This window comes from Ochotona princeps, chromosome 26 (genome assembly GCF_030435755.1).
Source record: "Ochotona princeps isolate mOchPri1 chromosome 26, mOchPri1.hap1, whole genome shotgun sequence".
In the NCBI taxonomy this organism is placed as follows: Eukaryota; Metazoa; Chordata; class Mammalia; order Lagomorpha; family Ochotonidae; genus Ochotona; species Ochotona princeps.
In genome coordinates, this window is record NC_080857.1 from 28,911,324 (window position 1) to 28,929,082 (window position 17,759).

The following is a 17,759-nucleotide window of genomic DNA, read 5'->3' on the forward strand; positions in this document are numbered from 1 at the left end:
GGCACGGAGGGAAGGTTTACATTAACCTTCTCCACTCAAGGATTTGCAGTCTGTAATAGCTCATTTACTGCAAACAACTATCCATGTATGGCACAATGATGAGCATCATAAGGTGAATTTGCTAAAAATGGCCTAGAACGACTTACATGTATCTTACAAAAAAAAAGATTGAAGTCCCCTGAAAACAAGGAAGGAGACTTCCTACAGGATTTCAAGTGTTACCTGTCCATCATCAGTCTTTCTGGCTCGGGTTAATCCAACACCACCTGAATTTCTAGTTTCAGACATTCACTTCTTTCAGTAATATTCTATTATTTCTCTTGGATCTTTAGTTATAAAAAGCTTCAATGAATTTGAGATCCTATTTCTCCCTAAAATCTAATCTGTCATTCCTTCCAGAATTTCTATTAGCCCCTGGCTAATCACTTGAGTGCTTATATCCTCCAGGTGGCCTTAACTCTTTCTTTGGCTGTCAAACAGAAGTCCCATTTTATTAGATTCTGGTCTGAAAAATCATGCATAGTTTTAGGAATTCAAACACTGTTTCTCTCTCAAAACAAACAAACAAAAAGAACCCAAACAGAGCTCACCACAGTGGGAAAGAAAACTGATTAAAGAAGTAAAATAAAGACATTAACACTATGCAATTCACCAACAAAAACTTTTTTTTTTTAACCAAGCACTTTCACGCCAAGAAAGCTCCCAGACCCACTGTTTTCAACCAAGGGGTTCATGACACCGAATAGCTGTGTCTCGTGTCTTCCGTTAGTGGCAGAAGCTTGTAAGACTTATCTCAGAGACAGGTCGTAAGCAAGAATTTGTAAGTGGTTTTTGCTGGCGAAGACACATGGTACAGACTCCCACTACAAGACACGCCATGCTGTACTCTGAATTAACAAGGAAGCAGGGCCATCCATTAGCGTTCCGGTGATGCCGAACTGGTTCTGGCCTCCACAGGGCCAACGGCCACCTGAACGCCACACCTCCATGACAGTGTGCATCCCCTGCCTTACCACATTAACTAAATGCTTCTTCCCTTCTCATTTGAAGCAACTCATTCACTAGAAACTTCTCTGGGAAGGAAATAATAATAGTTCAAAAACAAACAAAAAAACCTCGTTAGCCTAACTGAAAAGTGAAAGCATTCTTTAAAAACCTCACAGAGAAGCAACTGTAATATAAAGAAATGACTAAAATTGGGCAAGATCAGATTAGGCAGCAGAAGGAGCAAAGTCCAGCATTCTATTGTCAAGCTCTAGTAAACAGTTTCATTGGGAGTCCATCTTTGTCTGGAAGTAGGGGTGCATACTGCATTGTATCCTCACATCTGGATTTGACAGTCTCCATTACACAGTTACTGTACATCCCCTTAAATGAAAAAGCCACAATACAAAATCAACAACAGGAAGAAAAATAGAAATTTACAATGCCATGAAGTTAAATAACATGCTGCTAACTGGATTCTCTGCCACTGTCCATGCCCGCAATGAGGGACATATGACTGTGTATGAAGAACTATACTATAGTAATAATATAGGGGAACTCAGTGAGGGGGGAGGGAATTGGGGAGGAGACAAGGGAAATCCCAGGGCCTATGGAACTGTATTGTAAAACGATAAAAATAAAAAGAAGTAAAAATTTTTTAAAAAAGATTATTTTTATGAGAGCAAATTTACAATCCATGCAGTTTTATCGTAATACACATCTCCCTGAATCCCTTGAGGATGTCTCATGTGATGGATCTCAACATCTTTTGCACCAAAATAAACATCTTTTCATTCCAAAAAAAAAAAAGAAGAAGGAGCAAAGTGCCGGTTGATTAAATCGTCGGAGAAGCACACGGTTTAAGACACAGGGGCTGCCCGGGGAGATATCAGCCACAGAGGAAGGGGGTGCTGTGGGAGAAGCCCAATGGAACTGCTCGCATCTCTGTTTTTGGGGTGCCTGTTAAAATCCTTAGGAGTAAGTGAGATGTGATATGTAAGTTATTCCTTCATTTAATCTTCACACAAGCCTGTGAGCTACACAGCACTGATTTTAATGAATAAATGAAGGCCTAAAAAACCAACTGGCAGAGCGAGTGAAGAGGGAGACAGCCAGGCTGGGCTGAGACAGGTTCTCTAAGAGTATGTTGTTGGCAAGTGTGGCAACAAACCTGTGAATACATAATCAACTAAAGCAAAAGGAAAAAAAAAAATCTGTCAAAAAGGCCCTTCGGATGTTTCTCCCCATTGGCATGTCAATAACAAACTACACCTGAATGCTGAATTTTACAGTGGGGTTCCAAGGAAATCAGGAAGCTCTACTACAGCTTTCATTTCACCTTGACCTTTATTGCCAATGTGTTCCATCTGAGTTTGGGGACTGGTTTGGGGAAGTCCAAGCCTCAAGGACTTCCCTGGTAAGACTCCGTCTCACCCACTCCTACGATCCTGCTGCATTTACAGCTATGCTGGTGGCTCTGAACAGAAAGCTTCCTATCCACACACATTTGAGATTTCAAGACTATAGTGAAATCTAAAAATTAAAAACAAAAGCCATGACCTTTGCCCCTAAATCCTGTACCAGGCAATTTGCCTCTCTCCCGCCAAGGCCAAGTCTTAATGGGAGTTTGGGTATAAGAAATCATAAATCACAAACATAATCATCCTTTTAATTAAGTATTTAAAATACATGTATGAAGGTAGGAATTTGAACTGGTAGGCTTTGAAACAGTGCCCATTTACAGCTATTTTTAGAACATAATGAGGTTTTCAGCATGTGGGTTAAGTTCCTAAATTTCTTAAAGGATTAGTGAGTTATCCTTAAACAAACAGATGTGTCACGGGAGGAAAGAAGTTTACCTTTCCTGCTCCGAGATTCCATTTCTGTTTCAAACCTATTTAGTCATGGATAGTAGCCGGTTTATTCAACATGTTTTATTTACCTGGTATTCCCACTAAATGTTTAAAAGACTCTGAAATTCTAACCCACTTCTATAGTACATACCACAACCTCCTTTTAAAGAGCAACTTAAAAAAAATCAAATTTCAAAACAATGTCACCTCCTTGCCTTCTGCACAAAAATATATGGAGGAAAATGTTTCCCTACAATCCTAATAAAAATATGCTTTTAAAAAGGATTTATTAGAAAGATTTACAGAAAGCAGAGTCAGAAAAAGATCTTCCATCCATTGGTTCACTCGCCAAATGGCCGCAGTGGTCGGAGCTGAGCTGATCTGAAGCCAGGAGCTTCTTCCAGGCCTCCCATGTGGGTGCAGCGGCTCAAGGCTTTGGGCCATTTTCTGCTGCTTTCCCAGGCCATGAGTAGGGAACTGGATGGGAAGCGGAGCAGCCAGGACACAAACCAGCACTAATATGGGATGCTGGTGCTTGAATGTGGATAATCAGCCAATTGAGCCATCGCAGTGCCCCTAAAAATATGTCTTTGTTTTATCATATATCATAATCCCAACTTTGAATAAAAAGTGATCAAAATATCTACTATTTTGAAAATCCTAAGAATCAGTAGAAATCTTTACCAAGAAATCCTTTCATGCTTCCTTTTTAAAATGACACGTTATAAGTAAATGTTGTCAGAGGACATACTGTGAAAAAGACTCCTGAATTTCCTGCACCTTTTCTATGCTGGGACAGTGCATTCCACATCGTGGACCACACCTCCACCAAGAGCATCAGCGGCTTGGTTACAGATGAGCAGACCAGCAGGTGGCGCTATAACAGCACACCCATTCTGGGTTTCCCGAGGGACAACACAAACCAGTTCATCTGAATGACTCTTACACAAGGCTGCTAGAGTAAGGTCTGGGATTCTGTGCCTCATGAAAAATCTAGGTCATTTTAATAATTTCAGAAGGCTTCGCTAGTACTTAGGATTATTCTTTCACAATCTATGGCAAGCATTAAATCTCTACTCCTCATGAAGACTGGAGGGGGCTTGAACGAGCTAACGGAAGACCATTATGTGACACATTTTCATAGGCTCTCTCACGCATATTTAACAGGAGCACAATCAGAATTTCATGCACTCCTAGGATCCCCTACTCATCCATGTTTTGTGTCAGGCAAAATATGAAATCAGATACATCAGTTGACTTGGCTTTTATTTTAATCACGTACTTTTAGAGCCTCTCTCTGGTTTGACTGAGAAAATGAATTAGGGTTTACTCTGACTTCTAGTGAAAACCTAGACTACTGAATGATCTGTTCTCAGGAGTTCAAGGATTAAAAGCACAGTCAGTAGAACCATGTGGAATCACCTATACTTATTTTTTCTTACAGTTTTCCCAATTTTTCAAAGACTTATTTATTTATTTTGAGCATCAGAGTTACAGAGATAGAACGAGAGACAGACAGAGACGGACAGATCAACAGGAAGACTTCACCTGCTGGTTCACTCCCCTCATGGCTTCAGGGCCAGCGCTTGGCCAGGCTGAGGCCAAGAGCCAAGACCTTCATCTTGTGTCCCACATAGGTGGCAAAGGCCAAGCCCGAGCACTAGGGCCATCTTCTGCTGCTTTCCCAGGCCATTATCAGGGAGCTGGATCAAAGCAGGGCAGCAGGGACGCAAAGAAACACCACTATGTAAATGTCACAGCCAGTGGCTTCACCCATTATGCCACAACAATGGTGCCATCCACCATAATTCTCAAATCTTTTTAATAGTTCTTTTTAAAGATTTATTTATTTTTATTACAAAGTCAGATATATAGAGAGGAGAGACAGGGAGGAAGATCTTCCATCCGATGATTCACTCCCCAAGTGACCACAACAGCCAGTGCTGCGCGAATCTGAAGCCAGGAGTCAGGAACCTCCTCCAGGTCTCCCACACGGGTGCAGGGTCCCAAAGCTTTGGGCCGTCCTCGACTGCTTTCCCAGGTCACAAGCAGGGAACGGGATGGGAAGTGGAGCTGCCGGGATTAGAACCGGCGCCCATATGGGATCCTGGGCGCGTTCAAGGCAAGGACTTTAACTGCTAGGCCACGCTGCTGGGCCCCACCAAATTCAAATTTTATAACTACAACTATCTTGCCTATAATAGTATTAAATATTAAGATCCCAGATACTTCTTTTCTGAGTTGTGTCCCAGAAACCAATGAGTCAGTAAATATTGCTCCAGCTCTGGGGGGAACAGGCAGCGTAAGGCTGCCTTTGGTTTGGGCCTATTCCAAAACCACAACTCATTAATATTGGGGGGGGACCAGGAATTGCTTTTAAGCAGTAGTTTACAGTACAGAACTTCACTTTCCAAAAGCAGAGATTTCTATAATTTTACAATAAGGATTCTATATTTAATAAGTTGCAATTTTTCCATTATAGAATTTAGAGATCACCTGAAGACAGTAGCTTTTGGTCCACATGCCTTGTGACCCACACTTGCTGCTCGATAAATCCCTTTTTTCTTATCCTTTCTTCCTATAAGAAATATCACTTACTGAATGCCTACTATATGTTAGGTATTAGGGACGTAAACGAATGAGCAAATTGTTTTGATTTTTGAACCATGAAGATGTAGAGAATAAAATCGGTATTAACTGAAATACCCATGGAACAAACAGCAACTTATTCATTCAAAAGACAGAGTTACATAGAATGGAGGGAGAGAAGGGAGGGGAGGGAGGGGACGGAGGGGAGGGGGGGAGGGAGGGGAGGGGAGGGGAGGGGAGGGGAGAGAAGAGGAGAGATCTTGTATTGCTGGTTAAATGACTCAAAATGACTGCAATGGCCATTATTGGGCCAGGCCCAAACCAGGAGCATGGAACTTCATCTGGGTCTCTCACATGGGTGGGTGGCAGGCTCAGGCATTTGGGCCATGTTTGCTGCTTTCCCACACATGCTAGAAGGAAGTTGGACTAGAGGTGGGGAGAAGCCAGGAATGGAACCTGTGCTCATGTGGGATATGGGTACTAGCCAGATCGTGTTGTTTTTAAAGGTCTCTCACAGTTTTTCTCCCAGCAGTGCTGTAGCGCAGTGGGTTAAGTCTCCACCTGCAATGCCAGCAACCCTGTGCACACTGGTATGACTTCATGGATGAAATTCCTGGCTCTTGCCTTGGACCTGGCCCAGCCCACAACTCCTGTAGCCAATTGGGGAGTGAATCAGCCGACAGAAGGTCTCTCCCTTTCCCCTCCCCCTCTCTAGTAACTCTTTTAAATAACTACTAAAATAACACATTTTTTTTCATAGATTTATTGCAAGAAGAAATTGAGAAGTGCTTACACCTTACAAAAGTAAAAGGACATATTAATCTCAGACATGACTGCCTAATCTAAAACCAGATGTTCCTTCACTTAGAATGGGTCCATCCTGGCAAAGCCATCCCACACTGAATATATCTCAAGTTGAGAAAACAAAAATATCCTTCCTATCCCTATGGAGCTGTAAAATTCCTCAGCATTTGCTCTTTCCACAGCTTTTCAAGCACTGCTACTTAAGATCAGAAGGAATAAAGATGTTAGAAGTGGAATTATCAAGCAAGGATTGAGACCAGACCTAATTAAGTGATCAAGTTACATATTTGCTCCATTGATTGTGATTATGCTAACATGAGGATATGATCAACCTTGAAAAACTGCTACTTTAAGAGATCTATCTATCTATCTATCTATCTATCTATCTATCTATCTATCAGACAGAAATACAGAGGAGAAGGTGAGAGGGTAAGGGGGAGAGGGAGACAGAGAGGAAGAGAGAGACAGAGAACCAGGGTTCTTCCACCTGCTGGTTCACTCCCTGAATGACTGCAACCGCCAGGTGTTGGCAGGCTGCCTAGGAGCCAGCAATTTTATCCAGGTGCGCCATCTGGGTGGCAGGGACCCAGGCATTTACATTACCTTCCCACCGCCTTCCCAGGCACAGGACTAGGAAGCTTGACCAAAGTAGTTGAAAGACCCAGATGAAGCTCCTGGCTGTGCCCTGATCCAGCCCCAGCTGTTGGGGCCATCTGTAAAGTGAACCATCGGATGGAAGATCTCTCTTAGTCTCTCTGCTAACTCTGATTTCCACATAAATAAGTAAATCTTTTTTTTTTTTTAAGATTTTATTATTATTGGAGAGCCGGATATACAGAGGAGGAGAGACAGAGAGGAAGCTCTTCCGTCCGATGATTCACTCCCCAAGTGAGCCGCAACGGGCCGATACTGGGCCGATGCGCGCCGATCCGAAGCCGGGAACCAGGAACCTCTTCCGGGTCTCCCACACAGGGGCAGGGTCCCAAAGCTTTGGGCCGTCCTCGACTGCTTTCCCAGGCCACAAGCAGGGAGCTGGATGGGAAGTGGAGCTGCTGGGATTACAACCGGCGCCCATATGGGATTCCGGGGCTTTCAAGGCGAGGACTTTAGCCGCTAGGCCACGCCACCGGGCCCAAATAAGTAAATCTTAAAAAAAAAAAAAAAAAGATCTGTTGCGTTGTTTTCCAATTCAAAATGTTTACTGCAAAAACTCAAATCATTTATACTAATAATGAACATCTCATCTTTTGAAAAATTCTCTTTGAACTACATTATATGCAGACAAACAATATGTAGGGCAAACATTCAATTTGATGCTACACATCACATATAAACTTGTTAATATCCAATTGAGTTCAGTGAACAAAAGTCAAGATCGATTTTGAAATAACATTAAAGTCATTTGCACAGTATATTAAAGATTTTCCCAAGAAAATATGAGCCTACTTTACAGTTACTGAAAAATGGAGTTAAAAGATAAGTTTATTTTGGCACAAAATATTTTTAAAATCCATGCATAGGGTTTTTTTTAAGATTTATTTATTTTTATTACAAACTCAGATATACAGAGAGGAGGAGAGACAGAGAGGAAGATCTTCCGTCTGATGATTCACTCCCCAAGTGAGCGCAACAGTCGGTGCTGCACCGATCCGAAGCCAGGAGTCAGAAACCTCCTCCAGGTCTCTCACAAGGGTTCAGGGTCCCAAGGCTTTGGGCCATCCTCCACTGCTTTCCCAGGTCACAAGCTGGGAGCTAGATGGGAAGTGGAGCTGCCAAGATTAGAACTGGCGCCCATATGGGATCCTGGCACGTTCAACCCTAGGACTCTGGCCACTAGGCTACGCCGCCAGGCCCCATGCATAGGTTTTACATGATGTATTTTCCCTGAGGTTTGTGGAGGTCCCTTGTATGTTGTCCCTTCTCAAGCATTCGTGGTCTAGTAACTGCTTAGGAACTGTTTCGTATTGCTGAAATTTCTGGACTTGGGCTTGACAGTATAAGAGGCTGCCTTAAAGGATATTCCTAAGGACTAAATTTCTTTTCTTCTTCTTTTAAAGATTTATTTTATTTGAAAGGCAGATAGAGAGACAGAGAGAGACAGAGAGAGAGAGACAGAGATTCAGAGAGCTAACACATGTGAGAGAGATCATAAATCCACTGGTTCACTCCTCACATGGCTGGAATGGGCAGCGCTTGGCTAGACTGAAACTAGAAGCCAGGAGCTTCTTCCAAGTCTTCCACAAGACTTCTAAGTCAGGCACTTGGGCCATTTCCCCCCAGCTTTCCCAGGTGCATAAACAGAGAGCTGAACCAGAAGTGGAGCAGCTGGGATTCCAAGCAGTGTTTATGCGGAATACTGGTAGCGTAGTCAGTGGTTCTGCCCACTATGCCACAATGCCAATCTCCAAAAGCATCTCTTTTCCTAGTGACAAAGGATAGTAGCTATAAAGACTTTTAGGGCAGCTGTTATCAATTTATTAAAAATATCTAACAAAAGGCAAATAATCCTTTAAATCAAGTATAATTCTTTGAGCTTTCCTGTAGTTAAATATATTAATGCCCAAAAAGAACTAGTACCTCTCAAAGTGCTGAATTAGAATTTTTATTGTGTAATCTTCGTGAATGGAAAATTGAGGCTTACTATATCAGCCAATGGACATTCACAGGGTGACATCATCCTTGGATCGGCGAAACTGACAGCATTCCAGAACTATCCAAACCACTTAGGCAGAACCCTCAGAATATGTACACATTGAGTCTCTGGGTGGATATGAGGTGGCGGTTCCTCATCCGTGGGTTCTGGGAAGTTTGGAAAGTTGTGTGTGGCTTCCCCCTTGTCTCTCCCCTTCCTCCAGAAAAAAACAAAAAGAAATAGCAAAATTGCAAACAATGAGTTCACCCAGTTTTCCCTAAACCTCAATCCTTCCCACCCAGATCAATCATGTAATCATTCTAAAAAATAAAATTAACAAAGATATGAAAAAAAGAATTTGTATTTTATAATATAAATGGACCACCCCAAGCTCCCTGGTTCCACTTTATACACAGCAATCGAACACTGGAGAACCCAGGAGAATGAATGTGGTACTTCCCCAAGATACATGGCTGCCCAAAGACAGAGGTGGGAGAGCCCAAGTCCAAGTCTACCAGAGTTCCCACTCCGTGTTTCGCTCGCAAGGGCAAGCATCCAAGCCTATTATAATTAAGGAAACATTTACACATATCTAAGAAAATAGTTCTGAAATTTGCATCAAGGTAGGCTTTCTATAAATACATTTTTAACTAATGTGAAAAAAGTCATGAAGACATCATTGTAAAAACCAAAGAAAATATTACTAGTATTTTCTGAATTTAAAGAGACAATAGAAATTGATTTGACTGTTTCTAAATCACTTTAAAAGCATTTAATTTCTTGAAAGGATGTTACAGAGTGTTTGGAGGTGGGGGACACAGAAAGAAAAAAAGAGAGGGGGGCTTGGACCTGCTGGTTCACTCCTCAAATGGCTGTAGCAGCTGGGACAGGGCCAGGCCAAAGCTAGGAGCTTCTTCTGGGTCTCTGACATGGGTGAAAGGGCCCCAACCCTGCTGCTCTCCCAGGTGCACTGGCAGGGCACTGGATTGAAAGTGAAATAACCAGGACTCAAACTGGTCCTCATATGTGGACACTGGTGCTGTAGGCAGTAGCTTAAACCTGACAGGAAACTGTGCCACCTCCCACCCCACCCCCTTCTTATAAAAAGTTCTGAAATAAGTAATCAAGCAAATCAACACACTGAAAAGTTGGACAACTGGTGGTTTATCCAATCACCAAATGCAAGAATTCTTTCTAGAACATTCTGACAACTAGCTAATGAATGTTTCCAGGGGGAAAAAAAAGCATTTTAAAAGAGTATGGGCCATTTCCACTGACAAATGGCTTAGTTGCAAAGATATCTGCTAATGGTTTAAAATTGTCCCCAAAATTCACATTTTGGAGACATCACTCCCAGGGCAACAATGTTGGGGGTTGTGGCCCAACAATGAGTGATCAGGTCATGTGTGGATTAATTCAAATCATACACAGGCTAGAGGCCTGCGTGGCCAGGTGGTGTTCCCTTCCACCATGTTATGGGCAGCAGAAGGCCTTCACCAGATGTGGCTCCTTAACACTGACCTCCTCAGACACCAGAAGCACCAGCCAAATTAATTCTAAGTTATTACAAATTACCCCTTTGTAATTGTGTTAGGCAGCACCAAAAGGAACCTAAATCTCTCTGTGGATTGTTGTTCACTAAAACCGGTTCTGCCCTCTGGAACAATACTGAACTAATCCCCCTTTTAATATCTCATGCTCAGTATTTGAGATATCTGAAGCCACGAAAGTCTGCGATCTTCAACAGTCTTGGTTAACAGGGGTATTGAGCGTTAGACTTTAGCTTCACTAAAACAAGGGTTTATCAAGTCCCCGGGACTTAGGCTGGGTGCATGGAGTTCAGAGGGAAAGGGGTGTGCTGGAGGAGTGTGGGGATCTGGCAGGGGAGGGCAGCCACAAGAGGAGCAGAGGCTAAAACAGGATCTTGTCCCACAACAGTTACAAACAAGATCACAGAACAAGGAAGAAGTCAGGGTGAAAGATACAGGAAGTACAACATGGGGCACAATTTGGATCCCAATGTCTAAGTTCTATGTAAATTGTTAAACAACGTTTCATTTTAATAGCACATAATGCGATGGCTTTTGGTACTTATATAGAAAGGATAATGACGTGTTGAAAATATCACAATATACACACAAAGTCAGAAATACTACCAGTGTTTATATTTGCTAAATGAGATAAATTATTCCAAAACATATCCAAAAATGATTTACACTACATAAATTTATAAAGAAAGAGACTGATTTTCTTGACTTCTACTGTGAAGTATAAAACACTGTGTTAGGGCCTGGCGCAGTGGCCTAGCAGCTAAAGTCCTCGCCTTGAACGCACCAGGATCCCATATGGGCGCCGGTTCTAATCCTGGCAGCTCCACTTCCCATCCAGCTCCCTGCTTGTGGCCTGGGAAAGCAGTCGAGGACGGCCCAATGCCTTGGGACCCTGCACCCGCGTGGGAGACCTGGAGGAGGTTTCTGACTCCTGGCTTCGGATCGGTGCAGCACCAGCCGTTGTGGCTCACTTGGGGAGTGAATCATCAGACGGAAGATCTTCCTCTCTGTCTCTCCTCCTCTCTGCATATCTGACTTTGTAATAAACTGAATAAACCTTCAAAAAAAAAAAACCACTGTGTTAGCAAGAAATTATTTGATACAGCAAAAACAAAACAAAACAATAAAAACCTGGCTTCTTACTAAATAATCTATTTTTTTTTCCATTAAAATTCAGATAATTGAAACATGAATACTCAGGATTCCAAAATCATTGCCAGCACAACTCACCAGTGAATGTTGATGCTTTCCTTGACCAAGGAATTGAGATGGAGTTTGGGCTATATAACATTTGATGTGAAATAGTTCACCATTCTTGGGCATTAGAGCTAAATGTTATCAAAGCTATCATCATTGGTGCAGGTCTCTGTCCTAGTGATTAAGACCCTGGAATCAAGTGCTTGGCATTGGTCCTGGTCCAGCTGGTCCAGCTTCTGGCCAATGCAGACCTCAGGAAGCAGTAACAGTCCAATGGCTCCAGTCACAGTCCTTACCCGGGAGACCCGGGTTGTGCTCTTGGCTCCCAGCTGTAGGAACCCTTCCTGCCTGCCTCCATTAATCCCTTCAAAACACTGTGAGCATCTGGGGACTGAACCCATCGGGAGTGTTATTCATATTCTCTTTCTCCTAAACCCATTAGGAAAAAAAACCCTATTGTCTATCCACTATTTTAAATCACTACATACCTACAGCACCTTGAGTGAGATCCAAAGTGCATGTCAGCATTCTCGGTGCATTTCCCTTAAGATTTATTTATTTATTTGAAATGCAGAGTGACACAGTAAAAATAACGGGGTGAGAGCGATGTCCCATCAGGTGGTTTACTCCCCAAACGACAAAAGAGCCAGAGACTGGCCAGGCTAAAACCAGAAGCCAGGAACTCCATCCAGGTTTCCTACATGAACTTCAGGGACTCAAGGACTTGGGCCATCATCTGTTACTGTCCTAGGTGCATTAGTAAGCAGCTGGATTGGAAGCAGAGCAGCTGGGACTTGAAGCAGCACTCTGATATGGTGTGCCGTTTGTAAGTAATGGCTTACCCTGTTGTGCTACAATGCCAGCCCCTCTGTATTTACAATAATAGCTTTATTTACTACTCCAGTTGCTGGTGAGAAAAATTAAGGCTTTGCTCAGCACTGTGGTACTACTTTACAACACACCCATTCTTAATTTACATATATTGGATTTAAATGTTTAAGACATTTAGTACCTTTAACAGTACTTCCAAAAACTTTTTTGAATGGCAGACACACACACACACACGCAAAGAGCCACACACAGAGAGAGAATTCTCATCTGTTGGTTCACTCCCCAAATGCCTTATAGGAGCCAAGGTGGGACGGAGAGAAAGCCAGGAGCTGAGAACCCAATCCAGGTCTCACACAGATGGCAAGAACTCAGTTACCTGAGCCATCCATCACCACTGCCTCTCAAGGATCTGTATGTATTAGCAGAAAGCTGGAGTTGGTAGAGAAAGGAATCAAATACCAGCATTTCAATATGGGATGGGGACTTCTTAACAGGCTGTTAACTATGAGGCAAAACGCCCATCACAATAGCAATTTGTATTTATACATGGTTCCCCAAACTGAGATCACTTCTAGAAACATGACACTTCGACCATTTTCCATTTCTTGGTAATAAGAGGACATTGTTTATCTGCACATGGTTTTCCACAGAGCACCACTGTCTCAAGCAGCACCTGCTGATGGGGGTGATTAGGGCTAATGGAGACGGGAACCAGTCCAGCATCAGCTCAAGTTTTTCTAAATTATATGGCACCATCACAACAATATGAAAGCCAACGCTTGGCTCGCTTGCTTCAGATCAATAACAAGACTAGAATCGATGTCAGCTAAAACTGAATTCAGAAGCTATTGTCAAGGAAGAATGAGGCAAGCACGGGGTTTCTGGAGGCACCATGGCTGAAGGGGTTTAGAGTCCACATGAAAACAACAGCACATTCATAACGCTATGTGTAAGAGAATCACCGGTCCATGCTTACCTCCTATATTCTGAATTATTATGGTACCTGCCACCACCACCTATGACGGAACAAATATATTCAGAAAGTAAAACGGTATATAATTGAAATCATCAGCACTTCATTAAGAGTCAATAACTAAGTGACAAACATGCAAAATTCATGAATGAAGACAAATTGGAAAACAATTTTTTCCAGCTATTTGTTGCACATCAAATCAACAAACACTACATAAAAAGGTCTTTATTTAATAGTTTCATAGTTATCCTAAATATTTTGACAATCATTTCTGGATAGTTAAAAGTGTTGACAGCTAGTAGCAGACCGTTATCAAGCCATAAAATACTGAAATTGAGTCTACCTGGGGAGGCTCATTCTCCCTTTCTTACTGATTTTTACCATGCTACTTCACAACTGAACAGGACAGCATGGAGTGTGCAGTGCCAGAATTATACAGCATAAATACAAGTTATACAAGCCTTAGAGTGTTATCTGTTGGCAAAGACCAACCTTTTGGGCATCCCAGTTCAAGGAATTACAGTAGAACCAAAAAATCCTAGAACCCAAACACTGTCAGCTCTTAAAAATGTATGCAAAATGCTGCAAACATAATAACAACGGGAAGTGAGTTGGGTATGAAACACTGAGAAGTGGCAGGGAACACAGTATGTATGAGACTCCTCCCTCTCTAAAATAGAGCAACTACTCAGCTCCAGACAATTATAGTGTATGAAATGTGGGCTCAATGTAGCTCAAGTTTTTGAGAGAAAGGGGCTAACTCCACCTACTAACTCACTCTCCAAGAGGCTGCAATGGCCTGAGTTGAGCCAATCTAAAGCCAGGAGCCAGGAACTTCTTTTGGGTCTCCCATGCGGGTGCAGGCTTTGGGCCATGCCAAGCATCCCATGCAGGCTTTGGGCCATCCTTACTGCCTTCCCAGGCCACAAGCTGGGAGATAGAAGGGAAGCGGGCCCGCGGGGATAAGAACTGGCACCCATATGGGATCTTGGCATGTGCAAGGTGAGGACTTTGGCCACTAGGCTATCCACGCTGGGCCCAATCTTCTGAGTTTTAAAGAACGTTAGAAACGAAATTTTTTCAAACTTTCATGACTCTTGGTTGGCAGCCAGTTTTTAAAAAAAATCAAAGTTTTGAGCTAAATAAAATATGCTTAAGGGTTAAGTTCAATCTGCAGTACTGCAGGCTTGGAGTGCTGAGTTTCCTGGGTAACTGCAGGTAGGATCTTTGTCCATTCTTGGCTGCCATAAACCCTCAAGGGCAATGATTAAAAATACTGTGTTTCCACTTGGGCCTTTGAGTCTCTCAAATCTTGGTGGGTCAGAATCCCTGATGTATGTGTGGCCCTGACTAGCTATCTATCATCCCATCTCCAAGCTTGGGAACAGATCACCCTTCACACCCATCTCTGCCAGAAACTCCATCAGGACACAGCTCTGGCCTGCCAGTGACACAGTCTTTGATTAGGGCTTGGATGCCCTGAGATCTGTGGAGTTATACCAATGTCAGGAAAAGTCGGCGCAGTGTCATTGGTAATGTGGTTTCCATTTTAGTGTTCTCTAGAACTTTGCATTTCAACGTACTTAACAATTAGTTTCAAAATGTGACAGATATTTGTGAAATCTTTTCCTTGAACCTAGGCACATATTCTTCTGTACAAATGAAAAAGACCAAAAAAAAAATCCAGATTTCTTTTAATTAACATGTTACAAAAAGTAGTCATACCCTACTGATGGCTATTTTTCCATTCTTTTGCTATATTAACACCTAGAAAGGCAAAATGAATGTCTATCATCTACCTTCACGACTTAACATGGCATACAATACATATTTGCACAGTTATGTGTCCAATAACTAAAGATATTGATTTAGAAATACCTGTCAAAATACTTTGCTAAAAAGTTCAAAATGTTACAAAACTCCTTTTTTAATTTCAGAAAAAGACTACCCTCTCAGATTTCATCTTCATATAACACTGTACCAAAACCATGGAAGTAGAAGGAAATATAAATGAACACTAAGGCAACCCTCAGAGCCCCCCCTTGTCCAGTGCGCCTACCTACTAAGAAGTATGTCTACACATTAAAATAATCAGCAGGCAATCTAGACCTTTAGGAAAATGAAACTCATCAATCCTTATTCTTTTAAGTGGCTGCTACAGAAGGAATGCATGAAATACTAATCTGAAGCGACACTCATAATGTGGTACCAGTGATATTTAGAGACACATTTATAACAAATTAATGGGGGGCATTCTCTTATACAACTAACATTTCTCCTTATTGGTTACACTAGATGCAGGGTAGAGCAAGTATTATGGCTTGGGGGGTAACGCTGCATAGGTGTCAGCTTAGGTATCACCTGCTCCACTTGCAATCCAGCTCCACTTTCAATCCAGCTCCCTGCTAATGACCTGGGAAAAGCAGCTGAAGACAGCCCAGACTTTGGCCTCTGCCACCCACATGGGAGACCCAGATGAATTTCCTGGCTCCTTGCATTGGCCTGGCTCAGTCCAAGCTGTTGGAGCCATTTGGGGAGTGAACCAGAGAATGGAAGATCTTTCTCTTCTCATCTCTCTCAGCAACTCTATTTTTTTTTTTTTAACATTCATTTATTTTTAATTGGAAAGCCAGATTTACAGAGGAGATAGATAGAAAGATCTTCTGTCTGCTGATTCACTCTCCAGGTGGCTGCAACAGGCTGAGCTGAGCCAATCCGAAGTCAGGAGCCAGTAGCTTCTTCCAGGTCACCCACGTGAGTGCAGGGTACCAAGGCCATCCTCTACTGCTTTCCCAGGTTACAAGCAGGGAGCTGGATGGGAAGTGGAGCTGCCTGGATTAGAACCAGTGTCCATTTGGGATCCTTGCGCATGCAAGGTGAGGACTTTAGCTACTAGGCTATAGTACAAGACCCTACTGTAATTCTTTTACACAAACAAATAAGACAAAATTTTAAAAACTAGATGTAGGAAAATACCGATTGCACCAAACATTCTGATCTCTAGGAAACAGGAATAGTTATCAAAGATGATTAACAAAACCCTTGGTTTTCTAGTAATGAATTCTGTTTTGTTCAAGTTTCAAGTTATTTAGGTTTAAGCCACAAGACTACGTAGTACATGATCTAAATATTCTCTTTCATATTTTGTAAAAGAAAGTTAATGAGAATGTAAATACAGGTTTTCTGCCCCAGTAAATGGCTATATCTTTTTCCTCTTAGGTTCTTTTCTTGGAAGATTACGTTTAGTCATCTAAAAATATGGTATCTTTTTAATAAAAAACAAAAGAATAATAAGCCTGTGTATGTGTGTATATACATATAAAATACATATATAAATTTGTTCAATTCAGTCACCTCATAATGTGTATATCTTTCAAAACATGTTATACATAATATATTTGTATATTTTTATTAATTTAAAACTAAATAATACAAAAAGCATTTAAACACCTTTTTAGTTACAAAAAAAGAAAAATTCCTGCTTGGAGCCAAAATTAACATGTGCTTTAGAAGTATGTCAGCGCAGGGCCCGGCGCAGTGTGGCCTAGCGGCTAAAGTCCTCACCCTGAACGTGCCAGGATCCCATATGGGCACTGGTTCTAATCCTGACAGCTCCACTTCCCATCCAGCTCCCTGCTTGTGGCCTGGGAAAGCAGTTGGGGACGGCCCAAAGCCTTGGGACCCTGCACCCGCATGGGAGACCTGGAAGAGGTTCCTGGCTCCTGACTCCTGGCTTCGGATCTGTGCAGCACCACTTGGGGAATGGATCATCGGATGGAAGATCTTCCTTTCTGTCTCTCTTCCTCTCTGCATATCTGACTTTCCAATAAAAAGAAATAAATCTTAAAAAAAAAATAGGTATGCCAGCACCTGAAGAAAACTAAACCAACCAATACCACCACATTAGTAGTGACACTGAGCCCCTGACTGCCCGTGGAAGGACACAGTGCCTTCCTCACCTCTTGCATCAGGACGCCTACCAAAAAGGAGCGACCAATGATGTCATTTTTTCCCGCTAAGTACAAGAAAGCAGATCGGAGTGTGGTATTCTGGGATGCGGAGCGGTACTTGTTGCAATGATTGATAAATGAGCCCCTTCATGGCTGTCGTCCTTAACTTCCTCATCTGTAAAAGTACGGCTAACTACATAATCTTTTAACACTGTTCAGCTCCTATAATTACAGCTTTTGTAAACAGTCATGCTATGATTTTAATTCTATGCAGAGAATACGATTAGTACGGGAAGAAACTTACAACAGGCCACTGGTGCTATTCCAGTCACTGCCTTCCCTCATCAGGATGGAATATACTACAGGCTGAAGCGCTGAATTAACTTTATCGATGCG

General features: G+C 42.3%; 1 protein-coding gene across 3 annotated transcripts in view; it reads right to left on the reverse strand.

The window, feature by feature from the left end:
• Positions 1-17,759, reverse strand: part of SLC38A6 (solute carrier family 38 member 6) — a 67,964-nt gene that overhangs the window by 27,024 nt on the left and 23,181 nt on the right. For all 3 annotated transcript variants that reach the window (XM_058655608.1, XM_004597632.4, XM_058655609.1), the window contains exon 5: positions 13,417-13,456. In XM_058655608.1, the coding sequence (XP_058511591.1) occupies positions 13,417-13,456 (40 nt within the window). The remainder of the gene's footprint in view (positions 1-13,416; positions 13,457-17,759) is intronic.